This window comes from Cibotium barometz, chromosome 31 (assembly GCF_041138505.1).
Source record: "Cibotium barometz isolate CiBa-2024 chromosome 31, ASM4113850v1, whole genome shotgun sequence".
NCBI lineage: Eukaryota > Viridiplantae > Streptophyta > Polypodiopsida > Cyatheales > Cibotiaceae > Cibotium > Cibotium barometz.
In genome coordinates, this window is record NC_141076.1 from 24388977 (window position 1) to 24416443 (window position 27467).

The window sequence follows — 27467 nt, forward strand, 5'->3', positions numbered from 1 at the left end:
CCTAGGAAAACACATGAGTGGTGAAAATTAGAAGATTATTGAATAGAAAAATAGCTCTATTCCCTTATCTCCTCCAAGACTAGTTTGATCCTTGGCAACGGCACCATTTGTTCAAGTCAAGAACCTTCTTGCTTTCTAGCAAGGAGTCATAGTACTATTGGTTAGACCACCATGGAAGTCTTTTCTAGAGAGACTAAAGAAACCAAGACGTGTGTGTGTCAATCCCTCTTGTTTTAGCCCTCTTTCTACTCAGTAATCAACTAATCAATCCTTCCTAAAGATAATGCTGAAACTAGAAAGCTTGAACAACTCTCTTCTACAATCATGCTCAATCACTCCCTCACTTAAGCAAGAAAGCATGCAGGCTTCTTACACGCCATAAACACACATAAGCATGCACACTGCAGTGGCCTCACATAAAAATTTGAAAAAAGCAAGTGGACTATTCTTGTGGGGCTTTTAGTCTCAAGTGTATAAGAACGTGCTCACGTGTTATGATATCCAACCGTTTACAATAAAGATGCCTACAAATCTGATGTGTACAAGGTAATACAACTAGAACTACCCTTTAAAAACCACTCCGATGGCAAGACAACAATTTTTAGGCCGCTGCAGAACAAATTTGTGTATTTTTTTCATTTCAAGTGCTGTGATATACTATTTCATTTCAAGAACCTTATGTTGCATGCCGAGTGCTCTGGCCAGAACATGGTAAGTTTCAGTTTATTAGACAATCTCAAAAACCTTCAATTGACAAATCTCTGTAGCTGCATCATATATATACTCCCCCCCCCCCCCCCCCCCCCGCCCCCGCCCCCGCCCCCGCCCCCCCCCCCCCCCCCCCCCCACACACACACACACCCACCAAAAAAAAAAGAAGGGGCTTTCAGTTTTTCAGCCTGTATGGTGCGCACACATTGCAAACAGCTACCCATACATTAGCATGTGTTAGTATGTAATGTTGCAAGAAAAACATGAAACTGAAGAAAAACTCCACAGAAATGGATTTTTATGCATTATCAAAATAATTGATAATAGTGCTTGGGTTAGTGTAGTGGCCATACCACAAGAATTACCAATGTTGCTCCTTATTGCATGATCTTTTAACTAATAGAATTTTAATCGTTGACGTTGTTAACAAATGTCACAGTTTACATCAATCAGTCAATTATATCAATCAGTGCTCTGAACCTTCTCTTGCTTTGCGTTTGTTTGAAGAAGAGTAAGAGCATGTTCCTCTAAATAAGGTTGGCTGTTCATTTCCATTAACCTGCAGTGAAAGACTCGTTATTAATATCCTTGATGCACGCTTCTTATTATTATAACAGGGGGGGGAGAGAGAGAGAGAGAGAGAGAGAGAGAACCTGCTGATAGTACGTTCCTTGGCAAATCCTAGTTCATTGTCCACACACAGGTCTGCGTCATCATTTCGTCTTGCTCTTGATGAAGATTTGGGTGCATCAGCAACAGTGATACAACACTTGAAAAGATCCACAGGTTTAGCCTCTGCTGAGCAAAGTAGTCTAGCCTTGCTCTCATACATCACCTGCAACAAAATCCCTCTTTTTGTTTTTTGTTTTTATGGCAAAGCAGTACTGGAATCTAGAAACCACGTAAAGACCTCACAAAACATGAATATTTTTTGAGCACACAAGCACACTGTTAATTGACACTATGAAGAATTCTTCGATGAATATTCTCAGTAACTTCTCTTTACTTTGTTCAACTCTAGCCTAGCTGGCTGCAAGTTCGTATTTTGGTGTGCACAATCTGGCCATCATTTTCCACAGGAATGGATGAACTGCTAGCTGTTCTCATAAGACCAGGATGTCACACCCTTTACATACATCATACACATTTTGACTGAAACTCATTAAACCACCCCCTCTTAAGAATCTCGAAATTGTAATTTTCATCAGTCTTGCAAGAACGTTACTCCATTTAAAAAAGGAAGCTTACATCAATGAGTGTCACAAACCGGTATGCTGCAACCCGATTGTGTGATCCAAAGATAGGTATACCTTCAAGTGCTAGAGTATGAAAAATATCTGCATAGGATTGCAAAGCCGATGGACTTACGTTAGAGGAGGTGGATACTCAAAACCAAAAATACCAACCACAAGATTACAGTTATTTATAAATAACTTACTGAAAAGCCCAATATAATCCGCTGCACCAAGAGGCATCTCACACAGTTCATGGAACTGAAAATATGCACAACCATTTGCACTGAAAGGAACCTGCAATGGCAACAAGTCAAGGTCAAAAAACAATTTCTTGAAAATGAAAGAAAACAAGAAAGCAAAGAGATGAGTTATACACAGATTAGAATAAGCACATAATCTCTCTCTCTCTCTCTCTCTCTCTCTCTCTCTCTCTCATGGCTAGTTTGCCTCATACATGGGGTCAAAACGCTGATATCACATATACATACACTATTGATGATTGTTTTTCATTTACTTTTTCCATGGCTCAGTATACCCATGGTATCATTGTAGCAGTCATGATCTTTGGGGTCTTTTGTAGACGTTAATATTACTCTCTCTCTCTCTCTCTCTCTCTCTCTCTCTCGCCATGCTTACGGGCACCTACAGCGCCCTCCTGCACACTTTAACTAGTGCCCTGCTGCATGCCACCGCACTGCTGTACAGCCCTCTCCCTGCTACACGCCACCCTCCCCCCTCTCTTTTTCTTCGTTGTTTCTTTTTCTTTATTCACGCAGTCCCAAATGACAATGAGCCAAAATACCAAAGGAAAAAGTGGATTTGGGAAATTAAGAATCTATGGTGCCAGATTTAATGCATGGACAGATCACCATTTGTTGAGCTACATTTGTAATCAGCTTGACCACGGACGTCGGAAAGCCAGATGGCCCATGGGTCAAACTCATGCAAGATTCAATTTCGAGATCTATTATTGTTATTAAGAGGCAACCAATTGAGTTGCAAATGTCCTTAGCAGGCAGTCAAAATCATTCTCCTTCATGAAGATAAGGTTGACTTCTCTTTCTTTCACGAGGCATTAAGGATTGGTCAGAAATCAAATCTGTTAATGAGAAGGACCTACCTCCTGAGAGGTCTTGAGCTCCCTGTACCTGAGCGCTGCAAACCCTGTACCTTCACTGCCCGCCCCTCTCTTCTCCCACTGCCCTCTGCCGTCCCTCCCGATTAACTGCCCCGCCTCTACTGCCCCCGTTTCCTCCCAGCCTCTGCTGCCCTCGCCTTACTGTGGTAGACTCTAGCAACTAGTCCAAACCCATGATCTCAAAATTCACATAGATGCTGCATAGAGTAAGATATTACTCATTATTATATTCCAGGTGTGATTACTGTTTAAGTATGGTAATGTCTGTTTGTCTAGTAATTTGGATGTCATCTAGAATAAGATTTTGTACAAGCGCCATGACACTCCTACTGTGGGGCCCCTTGCATACAGAGGACCTTAGTCTTGGTCGGTCGGCTATTCTACTGGGCGCTCATGAAATTCTTTGCGAAGGATTATGTGTGGAGGCATGCCTAGTGTCAACTCAATAACGCAGAGGGGATTGGAGCTGGTGGTGTACTTATCCATTTGAGATTTATTTATTTTTATGACGAATATATCTCAATGGATTTTGTGGTTTGATTACCACATACTAGTAGGGGTCATAATTCAATTTGGGCAAAGATAGGCAAATTCACAAAGATGATCTTCTAGTAAGAGCCACGAGTTGGCTCAGCTCTTTGTGGGGATTGTAATTATGGGATTAAGGAGACAAAGAAGATATATAATTGGAATTAGATAGAAAAAGAGAAGGAAAAGAAGAAGAGAAGAATGAGAAGACTAAGAAAGAAAAGGGGCGGAAGGAGAAGGAGAGGGCCCCTAGGCACTCAAGCTGCTACTACAGAAGGCTACTCAAGGTGAAAAAATGGAAAAATGGAAAAATGTATGAAAAATAAAAGTAAAAGAGTTTTTTTCAAAACTTCCCTGGCCATGAGGTTATGATGTACATGGAGCGTCTAGTATATCCAGTGTGAGATGTGCAAAGCTTTGGCATGCTCGGTTTGGTCACCTGAACTTTGCTAGTATGCTATGCCTGCAGGGGCATGATATGGTCTCCATGTTGCCGGCACTCAATGCACCTATCAAACATGTTTGTGAGGGCTGCATTTTAGGGAAAATGCATTGGGCAGTATTTCCCAAGGAGGCTGCTCAAAAATTGCAGCTCATACATAGTGATGTATGTAGTCCGACAAGGACACCATCCATTGGAGGTCATCTCTACTTCGTTATGTTAAGCACTTTTCCAAATTCAATTGGGTCTATGCTATCAAGTAGAAGTCAGAGGTATTTATGTGCCTTAAGCACTTTCAGCTCATGGCTGAAAATGTCTCTAGATGTAAGATTCACACATTACGTGCAGATAGAGGGGGAGAATACATGTCCGAAGAGTTCAATGCATACTTGTCAGAAAGAGGCGTTCGGCATCACTATACCGTGCCCTATACACCTTAGCAAAATGGTGTATCTGAGAGGAAAAATAGGTCTCTAATGGATGTATGGTCACAGGCCAAAGCTTGCCTCATAAGTTTTGGATGGAAGCTGTCATGTGTTCAGCCTATGTTCTTAACAGATGTCCTACCAAGGCTTTGCAAAACATCACTCCTTACCAAGGTTGGTATGATAGAACCATCCGTGGCTCATATGTGTGTCTTTGGATGCTTGGCTTATGCTCTTGTGCCTAAGCAGCAACACAAAGCTTGATAAGGCAGCGAAATGCATTTTTGTGGGCTACCTTCCAGAGAGCAAAGGAATACCGTCTCTACCATCCTGCCTCACAGCGGATTGTGGTGAGCAAAGATGTTTTTTTGGAGAATTCTTCTCAGCCCTTGCTTGAGTGCAAAAAACAGCCCCATGTAGGCTCACAGGATCTCTTTGATACTCTTCTTTCTTTGTATGGTACATCCTTGCCTGCTGCTGGGCATTTGGACCCTCATCCTATGGCTGGAAATCAGCCCATACACACTGAGAATCAGCAACCAGACATGCCTAATGTTGGGCCCATTGGTCACAGAGATGATAATGATGTAATGGTAGAAGAAAGGACAGCCATGCATGAAGCTAAAGGTGTACCTCGTTGGCTGTTACAAACCTTAGGGGACAGCCTTCTTCAGACTCCCTTGCCAGGGAAAACGCATGCTAGTTCTCGCCATGCATCTGGGCACTTTGTTGATCATGCTCTCATGAGCACCTTGTGCAATGAAGAGAAGCCTTTTTCTTTTGAGGAAGCACAAGAAGATCATCATGGATGCATGCTATGCAAAATGAGTATGACTCAATACTCAAGAATGACACATAGTATTTGGCACATTTGCCTCATGGCAAAAAGACCATTGGTACAACGTGGGTTTACAAGTTGAAGAGAAAAGCGGATGGTAGCGTGGATCGCTACAAGGCAGGGCTTGTTGCCAAATGTTATGCTCAACAAAAGGCATATGGCATGTACATCAGTTGGACATCAAAACTTCTTTCTTAAATGGTGACTTGCACGAAGAGGTATATGTATCTTAGCCTCGTGGTTTTGTACAAAAGGGACAGAAAAGCAAAGTATGCAGGCTTAGGAAAGCCTTATATGGCCTTAAGCAAGCTCCTAGGGCATGGTATGAAAAGATACATGTATACTTAGTTGAACATGGTTTCTGCAAGAGTCCTACTGAGAGTACCCCTACTTACAAGGACTCACGATAGTTTCTTGGTCATCATCTTATATGTTGATGACATGCTGCTCACACGTCCTATGAGAAACAAATTTCAGCTTTCAAAGCTGAATTACATTCATCATTTGACCTGTCAGATCTCGACAGTTGCATTTTTATTTGGGCATTTAGTTCTTATAGCGTGCAGATAGCATAGTCGTGATGCAATCACAATACATACAGAGACTCCTTAAAAGGTTTAATCTTGAGGATTGTAAGCCTATGTCTACACCGGTTGAGACAGGTGTGAGGCTTAGCATTCACAATTCTAGAGAGCCTTTTGATCAGACATTATATCAACAAGCTGTTGGTTGCTTGTTGTTTGATTACTTATGCAACACGAGGCTAGACATTCAGTTTGGGGTCTCTCAAATGAGCAGGTTTACGCATAGCCCAGGCTCCACACATTGGCAAGCTGTCAAGTGGGTTTTCCACTACTTGTAGGGCACTCAACACTTCATATTTTTCTATCCCAAGGGGAGTGATTCACACTTGCATGCCATTACAAATTCGGATTGGGCTAGATGTTACGACATGCAAGTGTCCACTAGTGGCTTTTGCTTTCGTCTTAGTGATTCATGTATATCATGGCTTAGTAAGAAGCAACCACCAATGGCCGCTTCCAGCTATGAAGCCAAGTACAGGGCAGCTTTTACAACTACAGCTGATTTGGGTGTTAGACAGTCGTCCTCCACTACCATTTTCACTGATAGCCAGAGCGCATTGGCAGTTGCGAAAAACCCAGTGTTTCATGCTCGCACTAAGCACATTGAGGTGCATTATCATTATGTCAAGGAAAGACTTTTAGTTGGAGAGATTAGCTTGGTATATATATGCCTACACACGATAACTTGACAGATTTATTCACAAAGGCTCTTTCTCATGAAAAGTTCAAAGTTTTTCGCAAAGCTTTGGGCTTATTGCCTTTTGGGGATTGATCCGCTTATCCCTGTACATCTTCACATCATCACTCCAGGCCGGGTTTATTAACATCTATGTCATAGGAAGTGGTGTGTGAACACCATAGGATAGCCGGGACACTTTTTACTCTCCTTTGGAGAGGCTTTTTCCCCCATCCACATGAACACACCCTAAACCATTAGTGCGTGTTACCTTATCATTTTTATTGTACTTTCATTTTTGGTACACCCAATATCAGCTTGGTATATGTCCCTACACATAATAACTTGGTAGATTTATTCACGAAGGTGCTTTCTCATGAAGTTTTTCACAAAGCTTTGGGTTTATTGCCTTTGGGGATTGTCCGCCTATCCCTATACATGTTCACATCATCACTCCAGGGGGTTTTGTTGACATCTTTGTCACAGGTAGTGGTGTGTAAACACTGTAGGATAGCCATGACACTTTTTACTCTCCCCGTGCACAAGATATCACCAACCTGGACATTTTCAAGTATGAAAGGGGTCTAGTGGACTCAGACCATAGTTATCCTGGAACGACATTCCCTCTCTCGGGAACGGGGGAACGCCGTTCCCCACTCCTGGAAGTTCTGAAACGTGAAAACGTTCCCCCACAAGGGACTGTTTTGGAAGCTTCCATCGTGACGAAGTACTGAAGGCAAGGGTATTTAATCATTTTATTATGATTTCCAGCCCTTGTACTTGTTGTACCAGCCACTATACTTGCTCTACAAACGACTATACTTATATCAACCATTGTACTTGTTGTACCAGCCATTGTACCTACTATACCAGTCATTGTACTTGTTGTACCGCAATTGAATGGAGAGCTGAACCTGTTGTACCAGCTCTATTGCATGAAGACCCGTGGTTTTTGGGAGAGAATCAGTACCCACACAGAGGAAAATGGATTATATTGTTGGCTCTCCATTTCTACAACCTATGTACCGGTTAAGTTTTATGATTGTCTTGTGTTGGGCTATGTTATGGTGTTTGTATATGGATAATCCGGCATCTCCTGTGGGGAGAGTAAGGCCCTCAAAGCTTGTACATGATATTATTCTCCTTGGGTAATAAAATTCTCAAAGGGGAGGGGGAGGAGGGGGGGGCATTCTGGCCTGTATGCGGTGTCAACTTTGTACATCTCTCTTTTCCAATTTTGTGGATTAAGTGGCATATGTTTAAGGCTGTGGCCAATTCTATTGTTTAACTGCATTAATGGTGAAGTGTTTTGCCGAAACCCCGGAAGTTACACAGGAACACACCCTCAGCCATTAGTGTGTGTTACCTTATCATTTTTATTGTACTTTCATTTTTGGTATCCCCAATATCAGCTTGGTATATGTGCCTACACATGATAACTTGGCAGATTTATCCACGAAGGCTCTTTCTTATATTTATGAAGGCTCTTTCTTATGAAAAGTGCGAAGTTTTTCGTAAAGCTTTGGGCTTATTGCCTTTCAGGGATTGTTCTGCCTATCCCTGTACATGTTCACATCATCACTCCAGGGGGTTTGTTGACATCTATGTCACAAGCAGTGGTGTGAACGCCGTACAATAGCCAGGACACTTTTTGCTCTCCTTAGGAGGGATTTTTTTCCCGTACACAAGAACACACCCTAAGCCATTAGTGTGTTACCTTATCATTTTTATTGTACTTTCATTTTTGGTACACCCAATATTTGTTGTGTTACGTGCTTTCTCTCTCACAAGCTAACACGATTGTGTGCTTGCTTCTCTCTGTGTGTGAGTGTTGCTGCTGCTCCCCTCTCAACCCAACATTCAGATTACTTTTTTTACCGCCAAGGCTACCCCTAGCATAAAGGGGTACATGGTGAGTGATGTTGATGTTATCTTTCTAGCATGACACTCATTGAAACTTTGAATATAGAATAAGATATACACTTCATTTGGCAACCTTGTAAGGGCAATAAGAGACTGTGATGCAAGAATACAAAGCTCATTCTAAATGATGAGTGAAATAGTCTCCAGCTTTTAATTGAAGGGACCAGTAGCATGAGACTAGAACGTGTTGTTGGGTCCCAAAAGGATATTTTCGCATCTTGCATATGGCCCGGGTGAGGTGATTATCTTGCATCATCAAGATGACAATCTCACCATTCATGAAAGCTTTCTCACGATCCTTAAAGACAATAATTCTCCTACGATAAGTCTACACACTCCAATTTCCGCATATGGCTGGCAGTGAGGTGATGCTCCTGGATCATCACGATGACAATCTCACCACCCATGAAAGCTCTCTCGAGGTCCTCACGGACAATCATTTTCCTACCACAACACCACACTCTCCGATCTTGTATCATCACGATGACAATCTCACCACCCATGAAAGCTCTCTCGAGGTCCTCACGGACAATCATTTTCCTACCACAACACCACACTCTCCGATCTTGTATGCTGCACATTAATTTAAAAATAGGATTTTGGCTCTACTAGCAATGTTGCTAGATTATGAACCTGTTTAGGTGGCATGCAATGACCATCTCCTCTACCGCAAGTGCTCAACATGTGTCTAGAGGAGCAATCGCATTAGACCAAGCTTGAACCTTGCGAAAGAGTTGGTCCATTGAGGCATAGTACCTGATAAGTTCTTCTCTATGGTAAGGTGGTGGTGAGGAAGATTACAAAATTGGGTATGGGGGAGTATATATGCATGACGTCATATTGAAGAGGACTCCGTTGGTTATGCTCATATCATGAGCATGGTTTGTAATGAAATGTATTGATCCCCTCTAACAAGAGTCTGACTACAAACCTTTTGCCCATTCAAGTCTCTTGAAGTGTAGCCAAATACAGGAAGAGCCACAAACTTTCATGCAAGAGAATGCCCAATCTTTTGCAAAGACCCAAAGAAAACATCAAACTAGGCCAAAACCCTCACTCTCTCTTTCGAAATATGTATACAGGAGAAACATAAGAAGAAAGAAAAGTGAACCTTATGTCTAGTAGCAAATTACCAAGGTTGGCCAAAACCAAATCATAAGTTAGCATGCTAGCTTACCTCCCAACCACAATCGGTGTCCAACCGGTCTCCCTTGAGCCAACGCTAGGGCTCCGACACAATCCCACAGGCTCATGTGTAACTCCGACGTCACATACCCCCGAAGGCCTTCCACACGCCAACCTATGTACTGGCCACGTGCACGGCATGAGCATGTCTGTTCCCTTGGTCCAAGCCACACCTTCAATGGTGCATCTACACAACTGTGTCTCATAATAACCTAAGCCCTCACTTATATAGTGATTATCACGCCATACGTAGCTCCCCCGCTATAAACAGCCATTAACCCTGCCTTCTTTGCCAAGGAGATCATGCACTTCATGTGTGGAGAGTAAGGCCCTCTTTTTATATTTATAATTTAGGAACCCCCCCCCCCCCCCCCCCCCAAAAAAGGCTTTTTTTAACCATGTTTTTTTTAATTGATTTCTGTGCTTATGGACTTTCCCGTTTTTTGGTTTTATTAAAACAACAATGAATGTGTTAACGGAAAACATCCACTTTTTCTCTCCAAAAACAAACGCTCAAAGCTTTTTCAAAGGCGGCATGTTTTTTGCGCAAATGCATCACATGTGTTGTTTTCCTGCGTCGTGGGGTTGCACCATTCATGGGCTGGTGTAGGCAGCTCTAGTGGCGGCCTTGGCTGTAGGCTGCTAACGTGGCTAGGCCACACCACTCAACGGGCCCGTCTAAGGTAGCTTTGTCTATGTGGTAGAGAAGGGCTTGTGGGTGGAGGTGTGGTGGTGGCATATAGGGTTGGGTGGCTGTGGCTAGTCGATGTGGGCCTAGGCCCGCCCAACCCTATATGCCACCACCACACCTACACGCACAAGCCCTTCTCCACCACACATACGAAAAAACTGTGCTTATCTATCTCTTTCTCTTGACATCATGCATACCTTTCACTCTTGAAAATCCTTGTAAAAACAAACTTCAACAGAGCAATTTCTTTCGGGAAAAAGAAACGATGAGATTAAGAAGCCTAACATCTACGCCTAGACACACATACCTCTTCAGCCTCTATGTTAGGGTTTCTCTCATACCACTCCACAAGATCTGCCCTAATTATGGCTGAAACAAAGGTTAGTACAAAACCAAATCATGAGGTAGTAGGCTAGCTCACCTCCCAACCACCACCGACGTCGTTCATTGGTCTCCCCCGAGCCAAGGCTAGGGCTCTAGCACAATCCCATAGGCTCATGTCTAACTCCGGCATCCCATCCTGGAAGCCCTTCGACACACCAACCTATGTACTCGTCACTACGTGCATGCAACATGAGCATGTTGTTGGATATAGGGTTGACAATGCATCTCTATTTATGTGCCTCCTCCTTGAGGGGACATCGGAGTGCATGCATAAGTGTTATATTTATGGGCATGTGAACGGTCTCTTAATTAAGTGTAAGGTTAGTGTGAATACACTTTAGTGCACACACTTTGAGGCTAGGTCCAATGCCTATATAAAGGATCCTCATGTAACATTATTCATAAGTGCAATCAAGCTGAAGCAAGTTCCTTGTGTTCTCTCTCTCTCTCTTGTGAAAAAGTGTGTCCATGTAATCAAGTGTTTCTCTCTCCTCTTCTCTTCCATTCACTGTGCATTTTCTAACATGGTATCAAAGCTTTGGCTTTGAGTGTCTTTGCACAAAAGACCACACTAAGCGGGGAACAGGCCCCGCCCTCTTTCAGGAATTTATTTAGGAACAATCCACACGCACATTGGCCCAACAATGAATACAAAAGCAAACAAATATGCTGATGTAGTATATCCAAGTCGATGCCGATGTCGAGGCACGAGATCTCTGATGCCGAGCACACCACATGGATGACCCACAAGAATCTCTCACCGAGCTAGTACCAAATCCAATATCCAAATCCAAATCCAAGTCCAAGTCCAAGCCCAAGCCCAAGCCCAAGTCCAAATCCAAGTCTAAGTCTAAGTCTAAGTCTAAGTCCAAATCCAAGTCCATACCCAAGATACTCCGGAGATAAGTGAGGACGATGAAGCTTATGGGGATCAACTGAAAGTTTGTAGCCTTAAACTGTAAAAGTAGCAGCGCACAAGGGACACACAACGGCGTCTGAATCTCGGCAGGTCCATAAGGCCGTTCGGAACAAATAACTGATGGCAGTAGCTCGCAAACGATGGTGCTTGGCATGCCAGTTGGTGGCAGCCAATAGGTTGTGGTAGACGGCGGACAGGTGCAACAGCACTGGTACAAGCAGCGCAGGCAGCTGACATAGGCGGCACGGACAACTGGCGGAGTAGGCGGCTGCAACAGCGCAACTAGGTGACGGCGGCAACACCCAAGTTCTGGCGGTGCTGATAGGTGGAGGCGACAGTTCTGTTGGCAACGCCTTGCAAGGTGGTAGGTTGCGGCAGCAGCAGCAGCAGCAGCAGCAGTACAGCCCGGCGATGGTGCTGATTTCAGAAGATAGCAGCGCTGGCACACAAGCGGCTAGCTGCAGCAACACTGAGGGATAAGTGGCGACTGGCACACAATAAGCAACACCAGCAGCAGTCGCCGCCAGTGGCTTAAGGCAAAGCAAGCAGCAACTCTGCAGGTGGCGCAACAAACAGTTCAGGCGTTGATTCAATAAAGTAGGACGACGATACTTTTTAGTAGGTGGCGTCGCACAAACTACAGCACCTAGACGATGATGACGTTAACAAGGATGATAATCTTCACTTCTCCATGTTCTTGATGATGAAGAACCCCACACACCCTTCAACCATGGTGGTTCACTTGGAGAGATACATGCTTCTTTTATTCTTGAGAGGATCCCTGCTTTTTGCCAAAAGCAATGCTTTTGCTTTGTTTTCTCCTTTTACTTTACTTTTGGTCTTTTTACTCTTTGCTTTTCCCTTTTGCTTTTTAGTAATTAAATATTACTCAATTTTTGTCAAAGTTCTTTAACTTTGCTTTTCTAACTTCAAGGCCTTGCTTTTTGGCCTTGGAGCTGCTTTTAGAAAAGCGGATTTTAGCTTTTTTGGTCCGGCTCAGTCTCCTCTTGCCAATGATATCCCTGGCTCACGATCAACTCAGTTTGACTTTTTGCTTTTCCTTGCTTTTTGACCAAGACTTGTGCTTGCTCTTGACCAAACCTTATGGTCCTTGTCCCCATGCCGTCTTCCACCTATCTGCTGTCCGCACATGGGTTCCATCATGTGAAATAGATCAGTGAGGGCCTAATAGTTACGCATGCCCACAGGTCCCACCGCTGATTTTAGCCGCTCTTTAGCAATGGAAAAAAGAGATGGAAGCAGTGAAGGAATTCAACCTGCTCAGCCTGCTGATGCCACTGCAGCCATGGACACAGAGGATGCCAATCCTACACAAGATACTATGCAGAGCCAAGCAAATACACCTAGGTGGTATGGAGCTCCGCTCCTCGAGCTTAGATGACATCTTTACCCCCCCCCCCCCCCCCCCCCCCCCCCCCCCCCGCTGCGGCACCCCCGGGGTAGTAGTCACGACCTAAAAAGGACAAGCATAAGAGCAAGGATTAAAAAGCATGCTATAAAAGAGGCCACTAGAGAGTTGACCAAGCTCTTTATACAATGTGCATTGTCCTTTCATTTTGTGTGTACCCCTCGTTGAAAGAAGACAGTGAGCCACATTGGATACAGGTGGGAGAACCCTCATATCAGTCCTTACACACAACCCAATTGAGGAAAGAGAAAGAGCATGTGGAGCTAGAGATGAAGCCATTGAAGGGGCATTGGGTTAAATATGGCTACACTATCTTATGCAATAGCTAGTCAGACATTAGAAAGAGGAATGTGTACAACATTTTGGTGTTCTCTTGCAAGGGCACTATGTTTTGGCACGCTATTGATGCCTCTATAGCAGAGATAGTGGTCACATGTGCATTTATTTGGAGGCATCTCTCTGAGGCAATGCTAGAGATTGGCCAACAGAATGTTGTGCAGATCATCACCAACAATGGGTCAAATTATGTGTCCATGGGCAAGATGCTAGAGGATGAGTTCCCACATATTATGTGGACCCCTTGTGCTTCCCACAGCTTGGATTTATTGATTGAAGATGTGGCTAAAATCGAATGGATTGCTGAAATCTTAACACATCTCGAAGGATGATCAAATTTGTGACCAAGGTCCTCGCTATGCATAGGGCCAACACTGATGTTGAGTTGCTAAAGCCTTCAAATACCAGATTTGCTTACATGTTTATAGTGGTTGAGAGGCTTGTGAAAGTCCGTCAAGGACTACTCCGTACTAATGTCTCACGGGAGTGGATGTTGTGGGAGGATCGCGTGCGGCCTAGAGCGATACATTTTGTGTGCACAGTCATGAAGGACACTTAGTGGGTAGAGGCTGAAGCACTTGTGAAGGCGATTCAGCCCATTTACAGTGTTCTTCACATTACAGACATGGAGGGTAGCACACTTGGACTCTTGTATGAGTTTCCAGTGTTCTTCGCATTTACAGACTTGGAGGGTAGCACACTTGGACTCTTGTATGAGTTTATGGACAAAATTGGCGAGGCACTAAATCTTTTGTATGCTAAAGCCTAATGTGACATGTTTCTTCTATCATTGTTTAGAGTCCAAGATATTAGAAAGATATGGAACTGCAGATGGGATTGGTTTCATAAACCAATCCATGCGATTGCCCATATATTGCACCCTCTATGGCACATCTATGCCATGGTCTACGGGGAGATGATGGCACCAGCTCGTGTCACATGAGCACATGTATCTGCAGATGGTGCATCTACAAGTGCGACAGTGGTGGCAGATGCAGAGATTGATCCTACCGATATTGAGGCATTGTCTCCTTCAAACACTGAGTCAGATACATCTCGAGAGGAGGGAGATGAGATTGAGAAGGTGGACGATCTTCCCGAATCAAAATGATGTTGAGGCCTAGCACTTGGGGCTTGCCGCTTGACTCTTGACTCTTGGGATTGTTTTTTTTTTTCAGCTTGTGATTAGTCCATGGGCCATTTATGACATTTGTACTTCATGTTCTTGATATTTATCTTTGGCTCTTTGAGAGCTCTTTTGATTCATGATTTGTTGTAGTTTTCAGTTTTAATGGAATGTGGATTATGACTCATGAATCTATCTTCTAAGTTCTAAGGTTTATCTTGGGACATGGCAATGGGCACTGGAGGCAAGTATCTGCCAACAACCAGCTCCTAGCTGTTGCCAATGGTATGCAACAATCCAAACTTGCTATTTCACTATGTTTTAGAGTATTTAGTGATGCATATTGTGTATGTTTAGACATTGTACAAGATATGCCCACTATTTTAGGGCATAATCTGCAATTTATTGGTCTTGTACCTCCCCGTATGAAATGTTTAGCAAACTTACCCAGAAAATGAAAAATGTCTGCTACCCTTTCCTACCGTTTGACAAACTCATTTGCTACCTCCTGTGACTGTTCTGACATCAATCTACACATGGATTATATGTAACATCTTTTTGGTTTCATAGACCCTTTTGGTCTTTAGTAGATGGTAATAAATTCTTTTTTTCGTGAAATGGTGTTTTATATTATATGTAAAAAATGTACATCAGCCACATGGCTCACACAGAACCTATGGCCCCAAAAAACCCCCCACAAAAGATCCTCTAAAGGATCATGACCATGCAAACCTGTACACTAATAAGAAAGCCTCCTAGCCAAATAAGCATCCCAGATAAAAGCATCAAAGATGAGCTAGCCGAGCCGCCGTAGACCATAACGAAATAACATCTGCATCCAGTAGCTGAGCTGAGAGAAGAGAAGAAAACTGCCAAAGCAGCAAACCACGGATACGTAGAATGTGCCCATGTATTCCAGACAAGGAATCAAAGATGAACCCATTCCGTGTAGTCCAAATATGCCAAAGTCCTGTCCATCTAAGGAAATGGAATATAACAAGGTGACTGTCCGAAGTAATGACTTGAGGACAAATCCCAAATATCCACTGATGAGCCGAAACAGTAGACCTCTCTACTGCCTCCCAAACGCAAGACAAAAGACCAAATCTGACGGGCCACTGGACAACTCATGAACAGATGCATAACTGTTTCAGTGCATGTCGTGCAGAAGAAGCAAGAGGCCATACAACTCCCATGGCATGCTATTGTATACAGATTCAAAGACCTTAGGCGAGATCATATACAATCCCTTGGCACCTTGAATAGGTATCATAGGAATTTTAATACATGTAACAAGATGGGAGTATATGTAGACCACATGCTTTCTACTCAAGACTCATCTAGCTTCTTATAAAAGAGTCCCTTTAAAATTTAGGACCCTGCTTCAATTTCATTACCACAATTGTCCTCCTCATCTACTTTGAGTTGCTCCTTTGTACTTGTGCACTTGATCAGGTAGAACTCCACGCCTTCTTCATTTCCCTCCATAGCATTTTAATTTTACGACGGCTGAGCTGATCCCGTGTAGGTAACCCTCCCACCAACATCCTCCAAATGAAAACCTTACCTTGGTAAGGGAGTTTAGACTGCCAACCACGCATAAGAGTTTTCTGCCACCATGATTTAGACTTGTGCAATCCCCACACCTTATTGGCCTTGGCTGAAACCCAATCTTTCTCTCTCTCTCTCTCATGATTTAAAAGGAAATCTGGGAGTACACCGATAGTAGAAACTCAACTACAAGCCACAAAACAAGTCATTAATGAAGAATGCTGAATAAGATGAAAGGACTATGATTAAACTCTGGAGCATGAACAGGAACAAGACAAAGTAAAGGAACTAAAGCCAAAAGAGTAGGCGTTTTGGGGAATTGTCCATGCAGTAACCAGAGTATCAAAAGTTGCAAACAGAGTCCATACGGGTTGATTGCAATTCGCAATACAGGAACTACCTAATATTAAGATTTGCTTGTTTTTGCCCAATGCCAAGGAACAGCCTGTTTGGGGGTGGAACAACACATATACAACTACATAAACTACTTTGCAATTCCTGAAAAAGTTGTATGTAATCAGAAGGGAGGTACAACAGCAGGAGGTGTGTTATATCCTAGGAATGAAATGCTTCAAAGAAGAATAGGAAAACTGGGACTATGAACTAGGGCTGCAATTTGTTTTTGAAAGTTGCGGCTGTTAAAGAGTTTTCGACCACACTAAACCAGAGGCGATTGAAGAGGTTAGGGAATTTTTTATAATAAAAAACGTAACCCAAAGCCATGTTAGACCAAACAAAAAACAAAACAAAAAAAGAATGACCAAAAATCGTGACCTTTAAAAAGGAGAAAGGCAAAATGAGAAAAAAAAAACACAAACGGAAAAAGAGGAGAGATTTCATAACCACTTCAGTACCCAAACGTCCAACCTGAAGCTTGCGCCCCATTACAACCTCCACTACTGTCGATTTTGCAAGGTTTCCATCGGTTAACAACTTGAACTTTTCCCGGAGTAGAACAGAAGATCCTTCTCCACAAAAGTAGAAACCTTCTTGAGACTTCGACAAACGTGCATTCAGGTCCGCAGAAATAGTTAGGGATAAGAATATCTTGCAGTATGGCAAAATATACATATATATGGTGAGTGAAACTTACCGCATTTAGCTTCCTGTAATCAATTGAAGAGCCAATTTCATGTACAATACACCGTTCCTACAGCCAAAAGGTGTCAACAGCCACTAAATGGACAAATGAGGAAAATTTCTAGTAGAGGCAACTCAGGCAAGCTACCTTTAGTAAAGCAATGAACGGCAGAAACAAGTCCCTTTGTAAGCCGCCTTCATACAACTGATCCGGTGATCTGTTTGACGTTGTGACCAGTACCTGAAAAAATATGGTTAATTTTCTAAAAAAGGAAGGGTCGTCTTCAACCTAAGAACTCGAATCAGTAAGGTTTAGAAGTCTTACAACGCCTTCTCTGAACAGGTGTCCAAAAAGACGGTTCAAAATCAGAGCGTCTGCAACATCCATTACCTGTGTCGAGGTAAAAACACAACATTAAGCTACAGGTCTCATCAAGAAAGCTAATTGATCTTTCAAGAGAATAAGCATTATGAAAACAATAGAATTAGCATTATGAAAACAAAGAACTTGCATCTCAAATCCATTCGTATCCATCATCAGAGCAGTTATAAAGCGTCAGTTTGCAGACTGAATCAGTGGACCCATGTCCTATTCATATAACGTTAGTGGACCCATGTCCTATTCATATAACGTTAGTGGACCAAATGACCGGTGCAAAGAGACGAGGGGTTGAAGGCATGGGCTAGGCCGTCTTTTGAAAAGATCACTCAACACTCAATTACATTTTGACCCTGACAACGACAGTTGAGGCAATATAAACTAGAGGGGATGTTGTTGACTTCCGCGAAGCATTTGACATGAGCAAGATCAATCTGAATTATCTACTCATGGTTATGCGACTCTGCACTATCGCAAGATGCAAAGGTTTTCCTAAGTCGGTCAAAGAGCACCATCATATCTATCCACAAGGCATGGACCCTACAAATCCACAGAATTAATCATTATTAGGCATTTCATGGCCAAGGTTTTGGCTCAGTAGTAGAGCTATACCTAAATGATTAGATAATTCAGATTTTAATCCTTCATGGTCCCTTTAAAGATACGGATGGCCTGCGAGTTGGAGCTCCCGCTTGCAGCTGCCCCCGTTAGGACCATATCCTATAAACCACATCATGTTAGCCAATCCAAGGAACATAAGGACGTTGGCATCTAGCTCACCGCCCAACCTTAGAGCCATTCAGGCTCACTGTGGAGCTGGCGGTTAGAAGTATTTAGAGACTTGGCTCCACGTGCAAAGCCCTGGTGTCCCATACCACCAGGACAACCCTCTGTGTAGTAGGGACCTAGATTCCAGGTATGAGGAGCTCTCTCTCAAACTGACTCTTCGATAACTCACTTACATAGGCTGCATAAATAGCCCAAGCCTCTATAACTCCTCATTTAGATGCCCAATCCCATCCCCTCGTTAACCTAACCCTAGGCTAATCGTCAACCCTACTCAGGCCTCGAGATGTAGCATAGCTCCCCCCTTAAGAACAAGCGAAGTCCTCAACAATGAATCCAAGGAAACAACTCTTCAAACTGCACACGGTCTTCCATGTAGCCTCAACCTCAGAATGCCTTTTCCACCTGATCACGTACTCATGATAAACAATGTTTCAAGACCATTTAGTACCCTGATCTAGAACCACCTCAAGTTCTAATGGAATATACCAAGTCATGTCCTCGAGGTCAAGGATCTCCTCCATCAGAACAAACTCATCACCTTCCCTAGACGTTCTTTGAAACGACTAACGTGAAAAAACGTGGTGAAAATTGATTCCAAGAGGTGGTGCCAACCAATAAGCCTCATCACCTTCCCTAGACGTTCTTTGAAACGACTAACGTGAAAAAACGTGGTGAAAATTGATTCCAAGAGGTAGTGCCAACCAATAAGCCACATCATTTTTCTTCTTTGTGGTCTGATAAGGACGACAAAATCATGAAGACAACCTATAGTGATTGCCAGTCCTCATTTTCCTAGAGTCCTTCGAAACTTTAAGGTACACTCACATGTCCTCATGTAAAACCCTCAAATCCTCGCAACTTTAAGCACTCTTTATCCTTTCCCTTGCAACTTTAAACATATCTTGGATATCTGCAACTATGGGCGACTTCGGTAGATATCCATACATAAGCATCCAGTAGCCCAATGCTTATATGGCTATTATAAGTGAATCCTATCTGTAGATCACACCGTCTCTTGGAGACATAGCTCTCAACATATCCTCCATAGTCTGGATAGCCAGCTATGTCTGTCTAACCGACTCGGAATGATCCAAAGACGACATACTCAAGCATGTTCTGATTTGGGGAACACCCATAGCCAAAATTATGCAATGAATCTCGGATCCCGATCGTTGACAATCTCCCCTGGCAACCCATAGAGTTTGTGGAGTTGCTCCACAAAGAATTGAGTCAATTCACAGCTCTTCACATTGGACCTGGTAGGTATAAACAAGACCATCTTAGTCAATCTGTCCACAATGACCCAGATTGAATCACAGCCCTTACCCATCTGTGGTAGACCAACTACAAAATCGATAGAGAAACTTTGCCACTTTTTCTTTGGGATCTGTTGCAGGTGTAGCGAACCCTTGGGTCTAAGTGGCTCAGTCTTACTGGCACTGCACTTCCGCACATAATCCTCTACACAGGATTTAATATGCAGCTAGTAAGACAACCGGCGAACTAAGGCCTAGGTTCTTTGTGTGCCCGGGTGTTTCATAGTAGGTGCATCATGACACTCTTACAAAATTCTAGTTTGGCTGTCCATATTGTTGCGCACACAAACCCTATCATTTTTTGAACAACAATCTACCTCTAATTGAATACTCAATATCTTTTTGGCTGTAGCACTCATCTAAGTATCCAGAACACTCAAATCTCACAGACCACTACATGCATGGACCAATCATGAGATTCTACTAAAGTACGAATCATGTTAACAATGCCCATTGAGAGAAAATTTAGTCGATATCTCTGTGAAAGAGATAGCATTGACTTGGGAATCCTACTAAAAGCATCCACAACCCGATTGGTGATCTGTGTTTTTGATAATGTTTTCCCATGAGCACATTATGGAAGGTTCAAGGGAGCCTTGTAGATCTAGAATCTATGGGAGGTTTGCTAGCATTAGGTGAAAAGAAAAGCACACATTAGGGATTGATGTTTTACAATCCCATGGATCTCCTAAACACGAAACACAAGTGCTTTCTCCTAATCCCAAGGCTCCCTTAATTCTACCGAATTAGGCCACTAATCTCAAGGATTAGCACTAGGTATGTAACATACTTCCCCTCCTCGGACGTTTCCATTCTTGGAAACAAAATCTGTCCAAGGAAGAAAGCTAGGAAACCTATGCTATAAACTAGCAAATGTCTCCCTAGTCAAGTTGTCCTCTGTCCCATCTTTCCACTTAATTTCATACTTAGGGATCAACTTATTTATAAGTTACCTTTCCCTGAAATGAATCACTGTTTTCCGTTCATGTGGAACATAAGACAAGTCCTCAACCTCAACAACCTCCTCACAATCACAATGCTATCCTTAGCTCCCTACTTACAAGAAAGACTGGACTTCCACACCTAAGACATTCCCACTCTTGGAAATAATTAGGGAAAACTCAACTACATCTGACAACTGACTCCGTAATCTAGTTCATGTCTGCTCTTTCCACTCATAACTTTGTAGGAACTAACTAAACCTGCAGCCACTATTCCTACAACTATCTAAGTAGAACTAAAGACATACGAACTCGAACAAGAACCATGAGGAACACAACCATCCCTCAATCCAACTCCCCGAATAATCTGACATTATAGAGACAATTGTCATAGCCAATCAAATTACCTATCCTATTAGAAAAAAATACCTTCCCTAGGGGATATAAAAAAATACCTTCCCTCTCTGAGAACCACAAAACTATCAGATATATGAACAATCGTCATAAATGACAAGAGCGTGTTCAATCCAGAACAACCATGATATAACTCTCACCATTTGGCCACCCAACTGGTTCTCTCATGTTTCTTGTGCCCATGTGAGACCAGTTTGTGGATTCGAGTGTCCAGGATCCCAGTTCCTCATGCCTATTTATGACCAATGTGTGGGTCTGAGTGCTCGGGATCCCAATTCCGCTTTGCAATGTGACAAACTTGTCCCCGGAAATGACAATGCTGTACTTGTTCGAAAATTGGGAGATTTGCTCGTAACAAAGTGCACATGCACACATGTTTGTATGTTTGAAACTGCTTTCACATGAACTGTTTCCGTGTGTTTGCCTACTATGAATGTTTAGTTCACAGGCCTAGGACACCTACCCGTGAACCGTGCGATTGCCCTATATTCTAACGTGTTTTGTGGCCTCTGAACACGTGGTAAGTGCACTCAAAAACTCTTGTATTAGTTTATTAAAATGCTTTGTAATGTTTATAACCTTTGCACGTTCACATTCATTGAAGCTGGGCAGACAATTTATTAAAGTGCACCGGCCCAACCCAATGGGCACCCTGGTGGCCATAGTATGTGAAGTGGGCTCCCCATAAGTGAGGTGTGACCAACCATGTGGCCATTAGTTGGTGTGGCCAACTAAAATTTCATGAACGACTCTTTTTCACCTCTCCTACAAGCAATCGTCATTCTCTTGCATGCCTAGCTCTCCATTATTTTTGCTTACTACAAGTGCTACGAGTAACCGATCGCAAATCTGAGCACATAGACATGATCTTCATCAAAAGGGTGCCATGCTACATGGTTTTTCAGCTACTTCACCTGGGCGGCCTGTGCGAGCTCCATGTCATCAACAGGCGGTTGGTTTTGCTACTATTCGGCCTCCATATGCTGCCCCGATCTGCCAATGCTCCTGGACAACCTGTTTTGAGCTAGTCAAGTCATTCCGGGGCTGGTCGTGCTGATTTGGGACTGTTCCAGGCATCCATAGTGCCTGTTTGTGTATGTGGGCGGCGCCCGTGACCAGTCCTTAGATGTTAACGTGACATAAATTCATCTATGACTATGTTGCTGCTTGTTTTTGTGCCCGGGAGTGTCCACTAGTACCAGTTTTCCGTTTTCAGCATTCCCGCGTTGTGAGAGAGCAAGCCAGGCGCTAGTATAGGCACACACCAGTCATGTGTACCAGGGATGTGTTTGCATCTCTCTAGTGAGTGACTCAGAATTGTTGAAAATCTACATCAACTTCTCCAACAACTTTGTTTGGTATTTGTATTCATTTCTTTTGTCTATGACAAATCTGGTGTGGTGTACTTGTGCAAGTTTCAATTTTCAGCTTTGTTACGTTTTGTGTTGTGTACATTTCAAAGTGATTGTCATTTACAAGACGGTGCCCAATACGTGCTCACACCCAGCGGGGTGAATTTCATTGGTATCAAAGCATAGTTGTTTCCCTCTCCTCAGTGGGGAAATGATCTTGTGGGCTTGGACACCGCATAAATAGCACACTTGACATTATGGACAACCAAACAAGGCGTGAAGAAGTGCCCAACTCTAGAGGGTACTCTAGTGCTACTCATGCTTCGGATGAATCTCGTGGCAGGTATGTTGCACGCACTCATGAACCCCATATGGTTTTTGTGGGACCGACGTCCTATGGCAAAGAGGAGTCCAATGCATCGGGGGCTGAACTTGATCATGTGAAGAGGCAATTGCAGGCAAAAGAAGAGGAGCTAAAGCTTTTGCATGAGAACCCGCAAGTTCACAACTGTACATTCAATTCCATGGCGAGGAAGTTGGGTGTGAAGCCAAGGGGAGTTGGCTCTCACCTATCTTTATACGTAAATGAGATGTATTTGAAGGTGACTCCGGTGTCTAACAATTCAAGAAGCCTCCTCGCATAGAGCCAAGTGGTGCTCTCTCTCGTAGGATCTAGTCTTTTCTTCAAAGAGAGGAGCCTTCAGCCACTTCCCAACATGCTTCTTCACCACCTGACACAAGGGATGAGAGACATGCCTATGCCAAAGATAGTGGACAGCCAGGTGGTCATGCATATGCAGGGCATGCATCTCCTGCAAAGCATGGTACATTGCCTATAGAAGTGTCCCATGGGGAAAATACACATGGGCTGAGATTTTCCCACTATGCGGGTGATGAACATGATGACAATTCCGCTCATAGTACTCATGCCAAACAGTACTCTCGTGAGTATGGTGATACAAGGAGATGTTTCTATGCATGAAGGAAGGCCACCGTTGTCTAGCCCACCAACTCGGAGAGCACATGCCCCCGTGTCTTGGGTTGCATATGAGCCCCATGTAGCAAGGGCTGCCCCGTTGGACAAGAAGATGATGGACTACCCCATTGGACAAAGGGAAGAGAAAGCATGAAGATGATGGACACCATGGTAAGAAGCTCAAGGAATTTAAGGCCGGTGACAAGTCCGTCAAATTTTGAAAAATATTACAGTGAGTATGATGCAAGCAAGGTAATGGCTTTCGGCTGCTCATTGGTGGATCTCCAAAAAGCTTTCCCTGGATCCCATTGCTACTTGGGATGAGTTTATAGAGCACTTCTATGCTCAATTCTTGCCCCCTAATGGAATAAAGAAGTGGGACAGCATACATCAAAAGGAGCATGAATCAATACAGGCATATGTGTCAAAGTTTTAGAAGATTCTCTTGGAGATATCACCGTTTTATGCATATTAGTGATCAAAAGAAGAAAAGAAAGCTTGAGTCCAGCTTGAGTCTGGCTTACATCCCGTCTATCAATTGGGGTTGGACCTTCATCCAAATCAAACTTTGCAATAGCTCATAGCGTCTCCTCTTGCCACTGAGAAACTAGATCAAAAGATCAACCAATCCAATAAGGATGGGTGTGGTAACAAGGACAAAGAGAGGGCTGTTCAAAATCTGCAAAAGGTGGCCAGCCACGTAAATGGTTCTCGAAAGAGGCCAAACATGAGGGAAAAACTGAAAATACTTCTACCAAAGACAAACCCAACAAAAGGCACAAGTTTGGACTCACAGTGGAGCAAAGGGATCAATACATGAAGGAAGGGAAGTACTTTGCATGTGGGAGAAAAGCCCATATACTTAGAGAATGTCCTCACAGAAGAAGAATGAAAGCAACAAGCAACCTAAAGTAAATGTGCATGCAGTTCCCAGTGTGCAAGGGAAAGGGAATACTAGTCATCGAGGCAATGAAATGGTGGTATGCAAACCTTGGGGACAAATCAAATAAAGGCCGCATGCATGTTATTGATGCCGACAAGGAGGGAGACTCTATTCCCTTTGTATCTCACGTACAGATTGATAAAGCAATGAAATAGGGTCTTTCCACGGACTTGTTTTTGTTCATGATAATGTCAAACATAGTGATGTGCATGTGGATACTCTCACTCGAGAGGCTGAATTTTCTTGTTGAATTCAAAGATTGCTTTGCCGACACAATGCTCCAAAGATACCACCTCAAAGCCCTGAGGATCATCACATTGACTCTGTTCCAGCAGGAAGTTCTCCACCTAATAGACCCACCTCAAAAAGTGCACAGAGCGGAAGCAAAGGGCACTAGAGTGTGCTGAATAGAGAGTGCAAGAGAGAGAGAGATATGGAGCAACTATACTGAATATACTGAAGCAAAACAGTCCGAAGCAAAGGGCTGTTGTCCTGAAAAAGCAAGCCGCCTGGATCCAAACTCCAAGTAGGAACGAAACGTTGATGAAAAAGTTACCTTCTGGTTGCAAGCGATGAAGCCAAACTGAAGGAGAACAAACAGCAGAAGCTGCCCAGAAAACGCAGCAAGAAGAAGGCTGCAAATCTGAGAAAAACGCAAAGAATAAGGGGCTGTAAATAGGGCTAAATCTGGGGCAGTAAATGGAATCGTTGAACCGGGAGTGATGATACCATGAAAGAGTGCACAGAGCGGAAGCAAAGGGGCACTAGAGTGTGCTGAATAGAGAGTGAAAGAGAGAGAGAAATATGGAGCAACTATGCTGAATATGCTGAAGCAAAACAGTCCCAAGCAAGAGACACAGATAGTCTCATAAGTGAGGGAGCAAAATATGTACAAGACTGAATGAAAAGTGAGAGGCCAGCCCCACCTATTTATAGGTGAGGAGAGCTGGCCCACTGCAGCTGAATAAGCTGGCCGACTAGTAAAATACCAAACGGGCTGGGAAAAATCCCAAAAAAATATGCAAAATAGGGGTGGCCAGCTCACAATCAAGGGCCATGCAAAAGGGACCAAAAGGACACCAAAAATGGGCAGAAACTGGGGATGAATGTGCTAACACCACCTACCGCGCGAGTGCCGTGCAACAACAGGATATAATGAAGCAGATAAATGAGCTTTTGGAGAAGGGTTTGATTCACCCAAGCTCCTCGCCATTTTGCTCCCTCGTACTCCTCGTTCAAAAGGAGGATGGGTCTTATCGTATGTGTGTTGACTATTGGGCATTAAACAAGCTTACTATCAAGAATCATTTTCCGATTCCACGCATAGATGACATTCTTGATAAGCTTCATGGGTCGAAATGCTTTAGCCGCATTGATTTGAAGAGCAGGTATCACCAGGTGCATGTGGTACAGCGAGATGTTCACAAGACGGCATTCCGAACAACTTTTGGACTTTATGAGTACCTAGTCATGCCGTTTGGTCTCGCAATACATTCAATAGAATGGATCACATTTTCCGTGAGCATCGAAAACTCTCAAGTGTGTTCTTTGATGATATCTTGGTGTTCTCCAAGAATCAAGAGGAACATAGAGCTCATTTGGAGTATAGAGCATGTATACATAAAGTGTATAGATGCCCTATGCATACTCTATACTTAGAGCTTTGCAAGCATAAGCTCTATAAAAACTTGAAAAAGAGTGAATTCTTTCTTTCGGAAATACACTATTTGGGGCACATTGTATCCAAGGATGGTGTAAAAATGGATCCCGCACAACTTGATGTCGTTTGCAATTGGCCAAAGTTAACATCCATACATGAAGTACGAAGCTTTCTTGGCTTATGCTCGTATTATTGGCACTTCATAAGGCATTTTGCTTCAATTGCCTCGCCATTACATGAGCTTACCAAGAAGAAAGCAGTGTTCAAATGGACCATGGATGAGAGGGATGCATTCTACCAACTTAAGGAATCACTTGCAAGTGGGCCAATGTTGATAATTCCGGACTTGCAAAAACCTTTTATTGTGAAGTGTGTATGAGCTGTCACCTTTTATAGCCCGAGTCGATGTCCGAACAAGCAAGCTATGGCATGAGAGATTTGGACACTTAAGCTTTGTAGTCTTAAAAGAGATACAAAGGTCTAAGATTGTGGCACATCTACCAACATTTTCACAGATGTTAGATATGTGTGAAGCTTGTATGATGGGCGAGCAACATCGGTATACATTTCCACAAGAAAGCAAAAATCATGCAAAGGCTCCTCAAGAGCTTGTAAATGCAGATCTCTGTGGTAAAATGCCAACCACTGCATTGGGTGGTTCTTCCTACTTCTGGAAATTGCATTGGAGCTATCCTAAATCAAGAGAGGCATGGCGTGGCTTATGAGAGCCATCGTTTGCATGATTCCAAGCTTTCCTTGGGCATCTATGAGAGAGAGTTATTGTCTATAATGCATGCCTTAACCATTTGAAAACAATATCTTCTTGGGAATGATTTTTCGGTGAAGTCAGATCACCAAAGCCTAAGATATTTTCTCACACAAACTAAGCTCTCTAAGAAGCATATGAAGATGGCAAACTTTCTCTATGTTTCATATTCAGATTGTGCACACTCTAGGAAAGAAGAATCCAAGAGACCATATATGGCCGCAGTTTCCGTTGCCTCACATGGGGACCTCTCTCTACCATGCAAGGTTTGTATCACTCCGATGCAGATTTAGCAAGTTTGTGGACCTTTTTTTTTTTTTCCCAGAAAGGAGACTTCTATTAAGTATGAAAAATTTTACAAAATGGAGATTTCACACCAAGCAAGGTGGAGATCTCAACCAATCAGTAACCCTGTGCTGCCAATATGGTCCCGAATGAGAGGATGTGAAAAAGATATCAATGTCCCACTCTCTCATAAACTGGCCGCGCTTCCTCTCCGCAGCCCTCGAAGATTCCTAGATTCTGGCCCGCCGCCCAAGTAGCCATAATGGTGTGAATAATATCACTCCCAATCCTGCAAAGACACCGAGAAACAAGAACGGGAGTACCCTCAATGGCCTCAGTGCATCTAGCCTTCCAAATATTCCAGGCTGAGATGCTAGCAATAATCTCCCAAGAACTGTCTAACCTCTGTGCCGGAGGGACAAAGTGTGAAAGTGGCAAATCCTGA

General features: G+C 43.2%; 1 protein-coding gene across 1 annotated transcript in view; it reads right to left on the minus strand.

The window, feature by feature from the left end:
- Positions 1-981: 981 nt before the first annotated feature.
- LOC147620657 (uncharacterized) overlaps positions 982-27467 on the minus strand; it is a 53740-nt gene continuing 27254 nt past the window's right edge. The window contains exons 7-14 of the mRNA XM_086824931.1: positions 17527-17592; positions 17350-17442; positions 17215-17271; positions 16989-17117; positions 2150-2240; positions 1960-2048; positions 1365-1546; positions 982-1270 (exon numbers count right to left, since the gene is read on the minus strand). Of these exons, the coding sequence (XP_086681057.1) occupies positions 1174-1270; positions 1365-1546; positions 1960-2048; positions 2150-2240; positions 16989-17117; positions 17215-17271; positions 17350-17442; positions 17527-17592 (804 nt within the window). The 3' untranslated portion in view covers positions 982-1173. The remainder of the gene's footprint in view (positions 1271-1364; positions 1547-1959; positions 2049-2149; positions 2241-16988; positions 17118-17214; positions 17272-17349; positions 17443-17526; positions 17593-27467) is intronic.